At 32.9% G+C, this 15,641-nt stretch overlaps 1 protein-coding gene across 1 annotated transcript; it reads right to left on the bottom strand.

Annotated features, from left to right (window-relative positions):
* Positions 1 to 250: 250 nt before the first annotated feature.
* Positions 251 to 13,257, bottom strand: LOC143235205 (transmembrane 7 superfamily member 3-like). The gene is made up of 5 exons (XM_076473139.1): positions 12,888 to 13,257; positions 7,506 to 7,844; positions 6,232 to 6,509; positions 1,704 to 1,887; positions 251 to 419 (listed from the first exon to the last, which is right to left on the bottom strand). The coding sequence occupies exons 1-5, from the start codon at positions 12,949 to 12,951 to the stop codon at positions 307 to 309; spliced, it is 978 nt and encodes a 325-aa protein (XP_076329254.1). The 5' UTR covers positions 12,952 to 13,257; the 3' UTR covers positions 251 to 306.
* Positions 13,258 to 15,641: the final 2,384 nt, after the last annotated feature.

Genomic DNA, 15,641 nt, shown 5'->3' on the forward strand with positions numbered 1-15,641 from the left:
GTTGTTCATAATTGTCGTTGTGTGGAGAGGTATCACGAAATGATAGGGTTCTAAGATTGGAAGAAATGTTCTTTATTGGTAGGATATATGTAGGTGGAACGGTAATTAGGTTGTTCTGAGTAGAATTAAATTCAATAGAAGAAATGTTCTTTATTGGTAGGATATATGTAGGTGGAACGGTAATTAGATTGTTCTGAGTAGAATTAAGTTCAATAGAAGAAATGTTCTTTATTGGTAGGATATATGTAGGACATAGCAACCATTTTCACAGGTTTAATGCTAGATGTGTAACATTGTTTAGTTATTTTAGATACATGAAACAATAGCTTCACCTGTTTTAAAAGAACGGTGACCTCTCATGCAGATGAACAATCCAACAGCAGCTAAAATAACTGCAAAAATCTTTGCAAATGGTTGACCTGATAAAAAAAAGGGGAAAGATATCAATTAACTGTTTGATGGTTGCATTGTACTTAATCATTAGGAACAAACAATTAATCATAGATTTAAGAACCTGTACTTCACCCTGTTTTAGGGGTATTCAACTTTTTGTACACTGTTTTAAAAATACAAGTCGATCATAGCTGATTTCTATAAAGAAAAAGAAGGCAAAGAGAAAGATAATTAATCATAATTGTCAGAAATCATCAATATTAAGTCTATAATATATTTAAAATATAACTGGTCTAATACAAATGTCTTATCACAAGCATAATTATGCTTTATCAGATCAGTAAAGTCATTCACACAATAGTAATTGTTATTTAGCAAATGACTTATGCAAACATTATTGACCATGAGTGAGTTGATCGTATTCTTGCCAGTCTGGTGAGCTCTGTATTGAGCAAAATGCATCATCAGCAATGGATATGATGAATATAGTGTGGTTGATATACTATTCCACACTCTTATTTTTGAGAAAACCCTTAAGAGGCTAAATAAGGAATTTAGTGTTAAAATTGTGATGTGTATAATACTAATGTTTTATGAGAAGTAAAAATAATTAAAATCACACTTTGCTAGGTAGAAACGAAACAAACTCTCTTTGTAACGAGAAACTGTTTTTGAATCATTGAAAAAGCTGCTTTGTTGTACTAGAGAAGACATAAGGTAACATATACCATGAAAAAAAATATTTCCATTAAACTCTGTTTAGGTCAAATGAAATAATCTGACGATTAGTACTTGAAGTCTCTAACAACAAACTGAAGTTTGATCCACCACATGGTTTTATAGAAAAATACACTGAGTCAGAACAGGGATAAGGAAATGTTAATAGTACTTGCAGATAACTTAATAAAAATTACCCAACCTGTGTCTTGTTTGTACATGGAAAATTAATTCCATTTTATTTCTCAATTAAATTACAAATAGGTTAAATGGTCCACAGTTGAGAGTTCTTTGGATCATAAGTTTACCAGCCTGGGTGTTTTGTGTGCTTGGAGACCCTACCTCTTGAAATGCCTGCTACAATTCACCATTAAAACAGTACTATGTATACAAAGACCACATAAAGAAAGGTTGTAAAATATAAATGAAAGGCTAGGATTAAATTGCTACAATTATCCAGCTGTTCAAAATATTCTAGTAGTTATATGGTGTTTAAAATGGGGGTTTTCTTAAATGTTATTCTTCACTGATGTGCCTTAAGCCATAATTAACCAGTACTACTTGTTTAGGAAATAGAATTATTTTTGCCTTACTTAATTGTCCACATCCATCGACTTCTGAAAGAAAGCTACAGCCGTATGTTGAAGCTGGAACGTAAGCAGCTTCGTACGTGATGTCGTTCTTTTGGTATTTAACAATCAAGGTGTATATCACTCCCTGTCCTGGGTAAGACAGGAAGAGGGCTCTTGTCGTGGGTTTCTGACCGAAAGGTTGAACCTACAATGATACATTATTTTTTTTATACTCCAACACACTAACTTGTAAACATGTAAAAAGTTGATTAACACCATAACAAACATGAATTAAATTGCATCACACATTCTAGCAAATAATATCTTCTTTAAATACAGGATTTCTAGAATACAAAATAATTCTAATCACAAACACCAAAATATGCAAGTCCATTAGCCTTACATTTAACATTAGTTAAGCCTTTAAGTGCAGCCTATATTCAACAAATTATAGCTGTAGCTTGTGCAAGTTTTTTTGTTTTAGTTACAGTTAAACTTTTCCATATACTACCAATAAATAAACTTGTAATATTGGTCTATGAACTATCATTAGACCTTTCTAAAATGTTTCATAAGCTTTTAATATCGTTCTACAAAATGTCTCCTAAAATATATTTATATCTGTCTTTTGTTTACATTCATTGAAATGGGGTGCATGCTCACATGCATTTAGATAGCAAAATGCTTTTCAGGACAGACAAAACCTATGTATTGTTATAATAGATTGCAATAAACAGAAGAAATGTTTGACACTAGCAGGTTTATTAAGAGGTAAGATAAACATATAAACACAGTGCTGACAAAGTTTAAGATATTAAGATTAGAACCAGATACCATCTCAACCAAACAGGCTACTGTAGTTGGAATTCCATTAACCCCCCCCCCCTTTGTTTTCACTCACATACAGTATCATGGATACGACTTTGCAGGGCTCTTGAGTTACAGTCACTTATTTTGTACTATTAATTTTCACATTAAAGCTGTTACTGATATACAATTTAAATAAAATTAATAATAATTAATATTCACTTGCTTAACCTAATTCACATGGTAATGATATTGTCAACAGATTCATGGGAATTGAAGTTTAACAAAACAGCAGCAACAAACAATTGACACGTGCACATGCATAGTAACAAACATTTAATTCTTGAACACTTTGAAACATATATATTCCACCTTCCATAAGTTCTACCGAACAGGTTAAATTATTAGGTACAAAAATTTATAAACATTTTATTAAAAAGTAATTAAAACACAGTAAAAAGATGAAGTAAATTAAAAAGAAAAACAAATAAACAAAGAATAGGATAATGTAACAATATTATACAAGAATTAAAAACAAACTTAATTGCAGTGAAGTTGTGTTATTACTTAAGGTTAAGAGTCCATTTGTAACAAATAAACTTTGTTTAATTAGAAGTTCAATATTGGATGATCCAGATAAGGTGATTTTGAAATTTGTTATTGGTGTTTCCACTACACATGTGAATTATAAAGTCTGGTGGATTTGATAGTTTTATACCAGTTCTGCTTGATACTCCCATATGTTTGCAGGTGTAACTGGTGTATAGTTTTACCAATACAAGTGGCATTACAACCACCACATGTATTTGTATCTGTTCCTGGAATGCAAAGAGACAGATAATAGTTATTTAAATCTGAACAATTTTGTTTTTTATTTTGAAAGACAATTTAAATACCGTATGTAGTTGAGCTTGGGGATAAAACATTTTAATTATTCTTAAAATCTGTGAATTCACTATGAAAAGAAACAATCAATCTTAAAGGGTATTTATCAAAAGTGTAAGATTTCACTGAGGGTTCCTTTCTCATTTTCAATTCAGCCAAGATGCCAAAGTCTTACCACCAGCATTAAAATTTGTTCATGTTAAAAATCTATCGAAACTTGGAATTTTGTAATTTTCCTCAAATTTATTTTAGTTAGAAGATTATGGGAAGTTGCTCTGTTTTATTGGAGATGTTTTAATGTAATATTTAAATTCTGAACATACAATTTGAGTTCACTACCATAATATACATGGAACCTTGTTTAATAAGATTGTTTGATAAACAATGAACAGGCCTATTTTGATACATGGTCAGTAGGAAAATCTACACCTGAAATAGCAGCCTCCAGAATTCCTACAAAGGTAGATGTCCTACACCTGTTCTTTTAAAAGATGGATCAATGCAGCATAAGAAACATGTCAACTTTAATGGTGCAGTTGCAGACAGTCATACCTGAAATTTAAAACCAATGGAACAAAGCAGAAATAGCAACTGAAGAAAAAGATGACATCAAAACTAAGATTTTTTATCCTTACAACAGTTACAGGGCACCACAGAAGAGGGCCACATGTGAAGCAAAGCAATAATTATTTGTTGAAAAACTACAAAACTGCTTTTTTGTTCTTCACCAGGATGCTCACAATACAAAAACTATTAATTCCAAAATAAAAAACAGAAAAAAGTGTCAAATTTTTTAAAGTTTTACAAAATCAGAATAAGGTGTCTTTAGGGTCAAGAAGGCAAAGCATACAGCAAGACAAAATAAAATAAATGATGAGAAAAAAATTCTTATTTGATGAGAAAAAGCCTGAAGAACCAATAAAGCAGTCTCACAGCAACTATCAGTATAAATCTACAAAATCCTAATCCCAAGCCATTAAATTCCACACAGTCCAGATACACAATCTGAAGATGTTGATTTTCAATGTCCATCTTACTATGGTGCTAGGCCTAAGAATATTACATCCACAAGAAAAGGAAGTCACTTTGAAGATTCCAAGCAATCCATTCAGAGGTTAAAAATTTTGAATTTATCTTAAATTTATTTGCAGGTAAATAAACAGTGTTCATACTTGCAATCATTTCAAATACAAGAAGTGCAGCAGTGGTTGACTTTGACATCAGTGAGAAATTATTATCAACTTTCTTAAAAAATGCCTCAATTATTGAGAATGTGCCAAGTTGATGTTGATTCTCCCAGAACAAACCCCATCTCACTGATTGCACTGGTTCATACCATCATGCTCACTGAATTACAACTGTGATTTGCTAACATGTAATCACTTGATCATCTGAACTATGATAAAGCCAAAATGGACAAGATGCACTGCATCTACATATTTAATACTCTCTTCTATGTAAAAACGTTAACCATAGTTTCTGCAGAAGATGCACATACCAGTGATCTGAATATATACAACAAAATGTGTCTTAATACTTTTCTTGAACTTGGTGTCAGAATCTCAGAAGAATCAAACTGCTCATAAACTAATCAAGGTAAAAACTACTGGAATATGGAGTCCTGACTTTTCCATAGTTTCATTGACTACATTGGTATCTTTGATTTGCAAAAAAATCATGATTCCTATTCAACCTTTTTCATATTGACACTGAGTAGTCACACCTGCCACCAAAACAATGGACAACTGGTGATGATTTTCAGGAAGCTGGCACGTTTGTTCACCATGCCAAAGTGGTAAACAATCTTCCTAAAATGGGGATCAACTCACAGACTTTGTAAAACCATAATGAAAGGTGAAGAGCAAAGGGGATTCATGTTGCAAGTAGTCAAAAAATGTAATTGCAATGTCCTATATTTTAAAAAGAAAACTCTCAAAAATGTCTGGATAGGTGTTTCCTATGACTGAAACATTTTGCAATGTGGCTTTTATATTATTAAATTTACTAATTAAATTAAATATTGATTAAAAAAATATGATTTTTAGTCTTATAATGACAGCTCATAGAACAGCTGAGTTTTTTCTTTTTTTTTTTTTCAAGTACAAAATTTTAGTTCATAGTGCCTTCATCTCTTGGTCGATTTGAGATCTACTTACAGTTTTGGACTCAGAAGTTTAAATCCTTTTTATTGATGTATTTGATCATGCTCAAGGTCTCACAAGTTAATTTACTCTTATACCACTTTAGAGAATTTCAATTTGAGGGTAGGCTTGAAGAGATAGTGATGAGCAATGAAACCTAATCAGGTTTATGTGTGCTCCATGATCAGTATTGCTGGTGCACAAAAATATAGATAATAAAAAGGGAAAAAAGGTCTCACAGTTTACTTTTTCTCTAATTCTGTTTAAAATAGGAGTGCAGTATATAAACACTGGAAAATGAGATCTGATTGGTATTATAGTTGTATCAACAGTTACTATATTCAAAATGGCAAACTTTCATTATATGAACCATCAGAAATGACCACTTTTCTTTAAATGGTCTTTCATACCCCAAATATGACAGTGGTTACTTAAAATGTCGAATGTAAAGGAAACTAAATCGCAAAGCAAATATTTATTAACTTTGAAATTTTTGAACCACTAACATATGTATAGAGGGTTAATTTGTTTGTAATTGAGCGAAAAGCTACACAAAGGGCTATCTGTGTTTTGCTCACCATGGGTGTCTAAAAACCCATTTCGTAGTATTGTATTTTCACAGACATATCACTGGAGGATTGGGGGAAGGGGGGCATACAGAGGGGCTGCCTGAAATATTTTATACTGATTCAAGATATTACTTCTTACTCACATACCAAAGAAGCATGTTTCTTGATGCTGGTTATATTGGTGACAGCTGTAATCCCATCAAAATAAGTCTTTTCACTGTAGTCATTCTCACCAAGAAAATAAACATAGAGCTGGTATGAAAGAAACATGATGCTGGTATCACAAGAGACACGAGGCTTGCCTCGAGAACTGGGAAGTCTGGCGTGTTGAAACTCTACCCTTGTGTTAATGTAATCATAGTATACACGTAGAAATGGTGATATCTCTACAGGAAACTCCATGTTACAGCCGCCAGGTATAGGCACTAATGAAAAAGAAAACAGGCTGCTGTTACATAGTGGAGATTGATTCCACAAATCTAGTTTCACATTTGTAGAGAGACTTCAGAGTCTTAAAATGTAAACACAATGTTCCAAAAAATATTGTTCAACATCCAACCAATATGTTTCAGCTGTTTTATTGGTTACAATGTTTAAAATGGAAAAAAAATAAAAATAAATAGTAGTGCAGTTTGTAGAAACTGGAAAATGAGATCTGACCACTGTTATAATTATATCAACAATTACTATATTGAAAATGGCCAACTTTAGCATACAAGATTCATCAAATGTACTAGCACACAAACTTTATCAGAGGGAATTAAAGCACACAAACTTTATTAAAGAAAATTAACACTAATACATGAAGTTTATTAAAAAAAAATTAACACCAACACACAAACTTTACTGAAAGGAATTAATGCCAACACAAAAAATTTTATTAAAGAAATTAACACAAAAAAGTTTAATAAAAGGAATTAGCACCAATACATAAACATTATTAAAGGGATTAACACTAACAGTTTATTAAAAGAAATTAACAGTAACACACAAACTTTATTAAAGGGATTAACACATGAACATTACTCAAAGGAATTAACACTAACAAACTTTATTAAAGGGAATTAACAGAAGCATGAACTTTATAAAACTGAACTAAAACTAACACATACATCATTAAAGGGATAACTACACACGAGCATGAAATAAAGGAACTAACTCATGTAATTACACATTTGATTAACACTATCACTACACTGATGACAGATAACATTAACATGGTCTCAATCAAACATACTTTAGATAATTTGATTTAATTTGCATTTCTATCAAAATTTCCACTCTTCACAACTGCTGATATTTTCAGTGTTCAATATTTTTCATGTTAATAATAATCTAAATCTTAGCATGTAAATAGCTCTTCCATATCTGAACATGATAATGAAGGAAGATAAATATTTTAAAACATGTTACAGGCTTACCATTTGTATCATATGGTACTATATTAACTAAACCTGTGAAGTTCACCATGTTGTAGTTAAACAGCCAAACATAGAATTCTGTCACCAGAGGCTGCAGCAATCCAACAAGCCCTATATTAGTTCCATACACTGCTTCAGTTGACGGAGTGATAACTGGATGATAGGCCAAGGTTATGTTATATTTCTGGGAATGACATTGTATTATTAGGAATTTGATTCTGGAAGGAATGCCTGCAGCTACAATAGGGAGTACACTGTTTGCTAGAATGGACACACTAGTTGTAATGCTATTGGTAGCCACAGGAATCTTCAGTGGAGAGACATGAACAGGTGATTCATCTGTTTAAAAAAATAAAGTTATATATACATTAATCAGTGATGATGAGAAAACCCACTTGTAGAGAAAAATATATGTAAAAATGGCTGGTTTGGGTTGAGAAAATGTTTTATGTAGAGGAGCAAACTTTATAAACCTGACGATGACTGAAGAATGTTGAAACATTGTTTGCTCCTCTACCTACAAAACTTTCTCAACCCAAACCAGCTGTTTTTAAATATATATTTGTATATATATACATTAATTTCACTAACTGCACTATGAACTTACAGTTTGGTACCCATGAAGTAGTGATTGGAAAGAAACAAAATGAGCAGTTTACAGCTGACTTAGGTTCCTCCCATGTGCTACTTTAAATATTTTTCAACTATACAATTAAGAATGTTATACTGCTTTCCTTCTTTAGTTAAATGGAGAGTGCAAAGGAATGCTTATTCAAATATAACTAAAAATAAATGTATTCCAAGATGAAACTTTGTAGAGGACGACGTTTTGAAATTCTTCTGCCTTTTGTCTTCAAAGAAAATGTATTCCAACTTTCCAATAGTCACAAGCAATTTGAAAAATGCTTGATGAGAAGAAATACAGCTCCACATAGGCAGATTAGGAGTGTTCATGCATGTACAAAGTGTCAAAATGTTGTGCATTACACAAGTTGGAAACAAAATAAATTACAATTTATTGATAGTCTAGAAATGTGAATCTCAGCATGTCAGGTACTTGGGTCTTTTAGTTTGTATGAAACTACCAGTAAAAGATGTTTAAAACAAAGCACAGTAAATTTAATTTTGTTTCTGTCACCAGGCTCTAACGTAAGGGTTTGCAGAGTGCTCTTCATAATGCGAGTGGTATTGAAGGGCTAGAATGGACAAATCACACATGGAATGACAAAAGAACATGGATTTGTAAGCAGAAATATTAACTAAGAAGAATTATTGTATCAGCCACATCCTGTAAAGACTGTCCACATGGTTAATGTTCATGAATGTCTAGAGATCTTTAAGGAATATATTTTAAGGAGTTGTAATCTTGTAGCAGAATAATATTTCATGCTAAAGCGCATACAATCCAAAATCAAAAATGTATTTTCAAGACAGTTGGTATGGATACTAGCACTTTAATTAAAATAAAGTACAGAACAACATTTTGACTTTCTTAGGTCATCTTTTTTTTTTGTTAACCTGAAGATGACCTAAGAAGGTCGAAATACTGTTCTGTACTTTATTTTAATTAAAGTGCTAATACCCACACCAGTCAACATGGGAATACATTTTTATTTCAAAGTGAATTTCTCATCATAACACACAACCTAAAATTAGTTCCAATTCCTAGTAACAACATTGATATTTTGAAATAGCTAATTGAAAACTATGCTCTTATGTTTGCTTCTCCTCAGTTAATTTGTAAAGTTTCCACAACTATTTTTTTTTCCATATCTGTTTGTCTGCATCTAGGTTTGAGTCCTTAACAACCTTGGTTGGAGATTGGATAGGTTACTTACACCCCATAGTTTGATGTATACTTTGAAGCTCCAGTTATTAGGGCCCTAAATTTCTGTTATACAGGAAAGATACATAATGTGGAATACTAGTGAAAAAAGATATTCTTTAGATGAGGTTTTCTGTGAGAGGGTAAACAACTGGAATCATGACCACTTTAGGCAGTAATCTAATCTGAACATGTGGAAATTGCTTTTTCTAGAGAAATATAGTTATATGACTTAGAGAAGGAAAAGTATAGAATTATGGCATGATGGTATGCAAAAAGGGCAGCTAGATTTGGGAATGACCTTGCCTGGATTTTGAACTTTTGTAAGTACTGCAAAGGTTTCCCATGCTTATCACCATGTTGCTATGATGGGGAGTGAGGGTTACCTGGTGCACTCTGAAAGGCTAATGAAGTTCCTTCTCTGGGGTTCCATCAATACAGTATATAAGACTTGGAGGGAATGGCAGGCAACTAAAGATGTCCGAGTGTAGTAACCTCTACAGGACTCTAAAATATTAAGTAACAAGAAAAATGCAACACTAGTTCTGGTTAATGCTAATCACAGAAAGACAAAAAGTGCCATTTTTAGGTAAGCTCCACCAACATAGGTTGCTTTGCCAGCAATGATCTGTGCTTTTAGAAGTGAAATGGACCACAGCTCTACCAAGGCAAGATCTTGGTTGAAGCCACATGATACCAAGGCTAACAATCAGATCTCTGCTCTAGATGTACAAAGGAACAGTTACAGGTGACCTGGATCACTTCCTACAATGGTTTAGGAAAGTAACTGTAAGGAATCAGTAGCTTCAGGAACAGGTAACCTAATACCTAATCTTGAGTCTTGAAACTCTAGCACTTTTCTTCTTCTCCATAACAACCTAATTCTAACTAGTAAGTTTGTAAACCAAGAATTTCTACACCTGGATGGCCAGCCAAAAAGGCAACTGTAACAGAGCAGCATGTTTGGTGATATGGATCCTTAGATTCCAAGTTGAGTGCCCTAACCACCAGGTTATGCCAAATGGTTCAGTTCTCTACACAATGAAGTATGTAATGTAAGCACAGATGGCTGAATGGGATGCAGTTGTAGCAGAAGTGCACTATTTTGAACAATGGGAAACTGAGCTGTCTCCTAGGAAGAGTTTACTGAACAAGAGGAACCTGAGATACCTTCCAGGAAGAGTTTACGGCTTGTAAGAGGGTCCATAAAAGCACTTAGGTGCCTTTGCTTATGACTTTAGCCTCCTACTTATATGGAAAAGTCTACTCTAATGGTGAATACTACAAGCAGGCATTGTTTTCTTTGTTGTCATCTGGCAGAGTCTGTATCACCAAGGTAAGTAACTCACTGTCATAATACATTATTTTGGTTCTTTAGGCAGAGCAATGATTGTGACTGACTATAACACTTACAGAGCAATGATTATGCTTAACTGTACCAAATGCAAAACAATGGTTATGCTTTAATGTAACATTCACAGAACAGATACTGTGTCTGGTTGTAGCATTCAAGTTACTTCTCAACCTTGAATGACAATGGATTAAAAAGGTTTTTAATACAGAGATAATTTGTATGTTCTCATAACAGACCCCAGTCTTTGATCCCAACTTTTAAAGTTCTTATTCATTTCAAAGGCAACAAGTACCAGGCCAAAATCTTTGTAGAATTGCTATGACTTAAAATAATTAAAAAATGAATAATATATCACAAAGAAATATATAGTTACTTAACTCTTTCAACTAAATATCTTAATAACATGAAGCAAAAATCAGTTTTCAATAAAGACTTCACTTATGAATCTTATTTTTGAAAGCTATATGTTAAAAAATTATCAGTAAGTTTAACATATCTAGAGAGATAGTAGGTGGTTTGAAACTGGCTTGATAGCCTACACAATTACTTTATATTCACAGCTAATTTTATTTAAACAAAGATATCATGTGCTATAACAAACTGTTCATTAATAAGGGCTTTCATTAGAAAGAAATATACTAGAAAATAAGTGACAACATGAAATAAAATTGATGAAATGGGATGATTGGGCTTATTGCAGGGAAAAAATTGGATACAAAAAGATATGAATTAAGTTCTGATAGTCTGTTATAAATGAGAGATTATATGGCAGACATTATTTATGAACTGGTAGAAAGGCCACCTCATGAGAAAGTCTCTGAATGATGCACTGTTTATATCTTTGTGTAAAACATGTCTGATTATCTTTCAACTTTGACTACTGATATACAACACTTGCTGTCTGGTGACTTAGGATATTCACATACAGATATAAAACCAACAGTAGTAATCTGCACTATTACTGTGCTAACATAAAACATTTAGTATCCTGTGATATTGACATACTAATACAAAACAATGTTTGATAATCTACAAGATTTTCACCCACCAGTATACAAGATCATTTGATAACCTATGATACTTATGTACCAGTATAAAAGAATGTTGGGTATTCTCTGATATTTAATCACTATAAACCAACATTGGGTAATCAGCAATAGATAACCAGTATAAAATTGCCCTTTGTATGCTACATATGGCAAAAACATTATTTGCTAACATGAATGTAAGAAGTTGTTTGTTAAGCTGTGAAAATCATACACTGGTAACAGTGGTATAAGATGTTATCTGCTTATATGTGGTAATCGTGTAATAGCAAGTGTGTTGTATATTAACTTGTGACTATCATGGAACAAAATTGACGTTCAGTAATCTGTGGTGATTTTATACTGCTCCAGTTGTATGTTTTATAGAACTATTTTATTATTGAAATGTCTACACTGTAGTTGTAAAATACCATATATCCTTTCCTTTTCTGGAATGCATATGTTGTACAAGTAAGAAAAATTAAATAAGGAACCCAACTCGTAATCTGAGGGTTGCAAGTTCGAATCCCCATCACACCAAACATGCTCACCCTTTCAGCCATGGGGGTATTATAATGTGATAGTCAATTCCACTATTCATTGGTAAAAGAGTAGCCTAAGGGTTGACGATGGGTGGTGATAAACAGCTGCCTTTCTTCTAGTTTTACACTGCGAAATTAAGAACGGCTAGCGCAAATAGCCCTCGTGCAGTTTTGCGCGAAATTCAAACCAAACAAATTAAATTGAACTGGGAAACCATTATTGGGAAAAAACTGGAGAACTTTCATCGTATCTTACTGTTCTACAATATGTTAGATCACTACCATCAGCACTCTTCCCCCATTCGAAAACACAAAGGGTTCGGTGTGTAGGATTAGTTTGTGTAATGAAGCGAGCGATCGGTTAAACGTAACCTGGCTATAATGCAAAATAACTGTCAGAATATTTGCAGATTGTTTGTATATATACATAGGCAGTGTATCGATCTCGGAATTAATATCAGTCAGTTCACATAACGTGTAACTTATTATGTAATTTTAATTCTCGTCAACAACTTTCTCCAAATTAAAATGTATTTTTAACCCAAGTTTCAATTATATTAAATTTAAAATGACAGCCAAACGGATTCAGATAACGGGAGTTAGCAACCAATAGTAAAAGAACACTGTGCTACATACCTGTCTGTGTCTGTGCCACTGTGACCCTCAAAGAAATGGCAAGATATATAACACTGACCAACATGTTTCTCCCGTCAACACAAGTGTTATTATATGTTTGCACAAAAACTCAAACTTTTACAGGCATTGTTGGTTGTGATGTTATACAAAATATTGCAGACTTAACGTGAGACCAAGTCACGCCCATTAAACACTACGTAATAAAATAAACCGAAAATATCCGTAAGTACAGGCAGCGATGAGCAAGAAAAATTATATTACTCAATTAACTATTTCTTATATTTGTTTTCACAGCAGTCGCTATGTTACACGTACTTGTTTCTACCGGTTTTCACTGTACGTCTACAATCATGTGATTTAACGCTCATGTGGAGTCTCGCTTTCGTCGTTATACTAGGTGTTGGAGAGTATAGCGCTAGGAAACTAACTAGTTTTAGTTTGTGTTTTCAAGAATCAAGAGCGCGAAAACCAACAACAAAAACGGTATGATTATTAGCATTTATTAACCAGTGAAGGAACAGTGCCAGATGCGTGTCGCATATCTAGGCATTTAAGTCACAAAAACACATACAAAGATACGATAGCTAATTTATCTGAAGTTCTTACATTGTTTTATACAGAGGTTGATCATTTTGGAGCCTCGACCCAACATTACAGTACCTATCGTCACAACTGGTCGTGCTCTATTTGATTATTGTGCATCTTAACAATAGTCCTGCAAAGTACTTTCCACTGCAAAAGGCTACGTTGTAAGAGCGCAATGTTCAAAACACTACTTTTCCTTACATCTTTCCACAAAATATCCAGTGCACTGGGACGATGGTTTGCAAGTGTCGATTTAAACAACACGATTACACATGAATCCATGGGCGCTGGGTCCAAACATTTGATCAGCATGTCTTCGTATGAAACAGCATAAATATCCGTATTCTTTCATGATAGCAAATAAACGTTTTTCTCATTTCTTAGTTTCTTCTTTTCCAGCTAATTGAGATACCAGACACTGGAATAGATATGTCTTGCACGCAACTTCTGTCAGATGGAGGTCCTTCTTAATTATGTTGCTTATTACTGTCATGGGTACGTGCAAAGATTTTGCCACCGAGCTTTGTGTTCGTAGTTTCTCATCTATTATAAGACGCCACATTTTGCTCACAACTGCTGGAGTACGACTTATTGCAAGCCTGTTTCTGTATGTATCCACTTTTCCAAGTTGATTTACACTTTTTGTTTTACTTCCATAAAGTATACAAGATACATCATCTTGGTAGTTCAAAACTTCTTATCGGAACACAGATTTATGATCTAAATGTACGAATATTTTGCGAGGAAAGGACCAGTTGTTACACATACTTTCCAAAAAAGGTCAATTTTGGGTAGAATCACATTATCCACAAACCATCAAATAATGTCCAAATGTACTTTCGATATTTTCAGTTCCACTGCAACTTTATATTGGCTGTAATTGCCAGACGACTTACTGATATGCATATTCAAAATCGTTTTTGTATAACGTACTGAACGTGCTCTACCCGTGTTGTCCCTCTAAATAGTATATATACTTGACAAATTATTTCATTTTCATTACAATGTGAATATAAATTGTTAAAATAACCAATAAACTAGCTATTTTATGTATATCATAAAACCTTGAACTCCAGGCGACTAAAAAACGATATTTACTTCACATTTAATGCACGGATACGATTGAAATAAGTTGAAAAGTGAGAAAAATATTCCTACCAAAAGTTCTTCGATCGAAAATCACCCCAAGATATTTCCCATTTATACATTTTTTCAAATTTTGAAAAACAAGGGGAGAATAGAAACGGGAAAATTAAAAATGTGGGAAATTTTCATATATTGTATGAGTGAATTTTTTCCAATTAAAATGTAAAAATTTTCAACTATATATATTGTATAAATACAAAATTTGGTGAAGTTGTTAGAAATTTCGTCGTGTAGGGGAAAATGGCCTTAAAATGGACCAGGCTTATTACTGTTAGAACTACAACTTAGTAATAATTGGTATGAGTAACGTCATACGAAACTAGTAATTGGCAAGTTTAGGCTGAAATTATATCATTAGAAATGGTAAATTAGGAGAGAGTGAATTCTACTTTCATTTTGTTATGGTTTTGTTTATTGTTAATTTATTGACTATTCGAAAGTTTAGTTCAAGTACGTATGTTTAGTGACATCAAAGCATTAAGTTAACTCACCTTCTCCCTAAGTTTACAGCCACAGCACGTCGAATTTGAGAATGTGTGATGAAGCTACTACAAGCTTCTTCTACCGGTGACGCACGGATATTAATATTGTGAAAAAATGTGTAAATTAGCTATTACGAGTTGTAACATTTTGGTCTAACACTTAAATAAATACCCTTTCTTGATCTTAAACTAGTTAGTTCAGAAGATATAAATAGAATCAAACCTGTCTGAGGCGGAAATCTGTACAAGACGGAAATATCAAAATTTTTCAGTATTATCTTAAGATTTTTCTTATAAAAGGCCCTCTATATGGCGGAACGTGCATAACGCGCACGGAAAACTATCTGTCACCTTATCTATCAACAAGTAAGATTAGAACCTGAGTAAGGCGGAACAAATGTTTTTGATTAAATATTAATTTCTTTAAATATTAATAAATTCTTGTATATTAAATAATTTCTTTAAATGTTAATAAATTCTTGGACATTTTATTACAGTAAGCATTGATCAAATATATTCTGTTTTTTTTTCTGCCTTCAAT

The sequence above is a fragment of the Tachypleus tridentatus genome, chromosome 12 (assembly GCF_004210375.1).
Source record: "Tachypleus tridentatus isolate NWPU-2018 chromosome 12, ASM421037v1, whole genome shotgun sequence".
NCBI lineage: Eukaryota > Metazoa > Arthropoda > Merostomata > Xiphosura > Limulidae > Tachypleus > Tachypleus tridentatus.

What these genes read in the sequence shown, in the direction of transcription:
- LOC143235205 (XM_076473139.1), bottom strand. Translation starts at nt 12,951, where the DNA reads ATGTTGGTCAGTGTTATATATCTTGCCATTTCTTTGAGGGTCACAGTG. An exon ending in AGTACCATATGATACAAATG is followed by an intron (nt 6,510 to 7,505) that starts GTAAGCCTGTAA and finishes CTTTTTCATTAG; the next exon opens with TGCCTATACCTGGCGGCTGT. An exon ending in TCAAGAAACATGCTTCTTTG is followed by an intron (nt 1,888 to 6,231) that starts GTATGTGAGTAA and finishes GTATCATTGTAG; the next exon opens with GTTCAACCTTTCGGTCAGAA.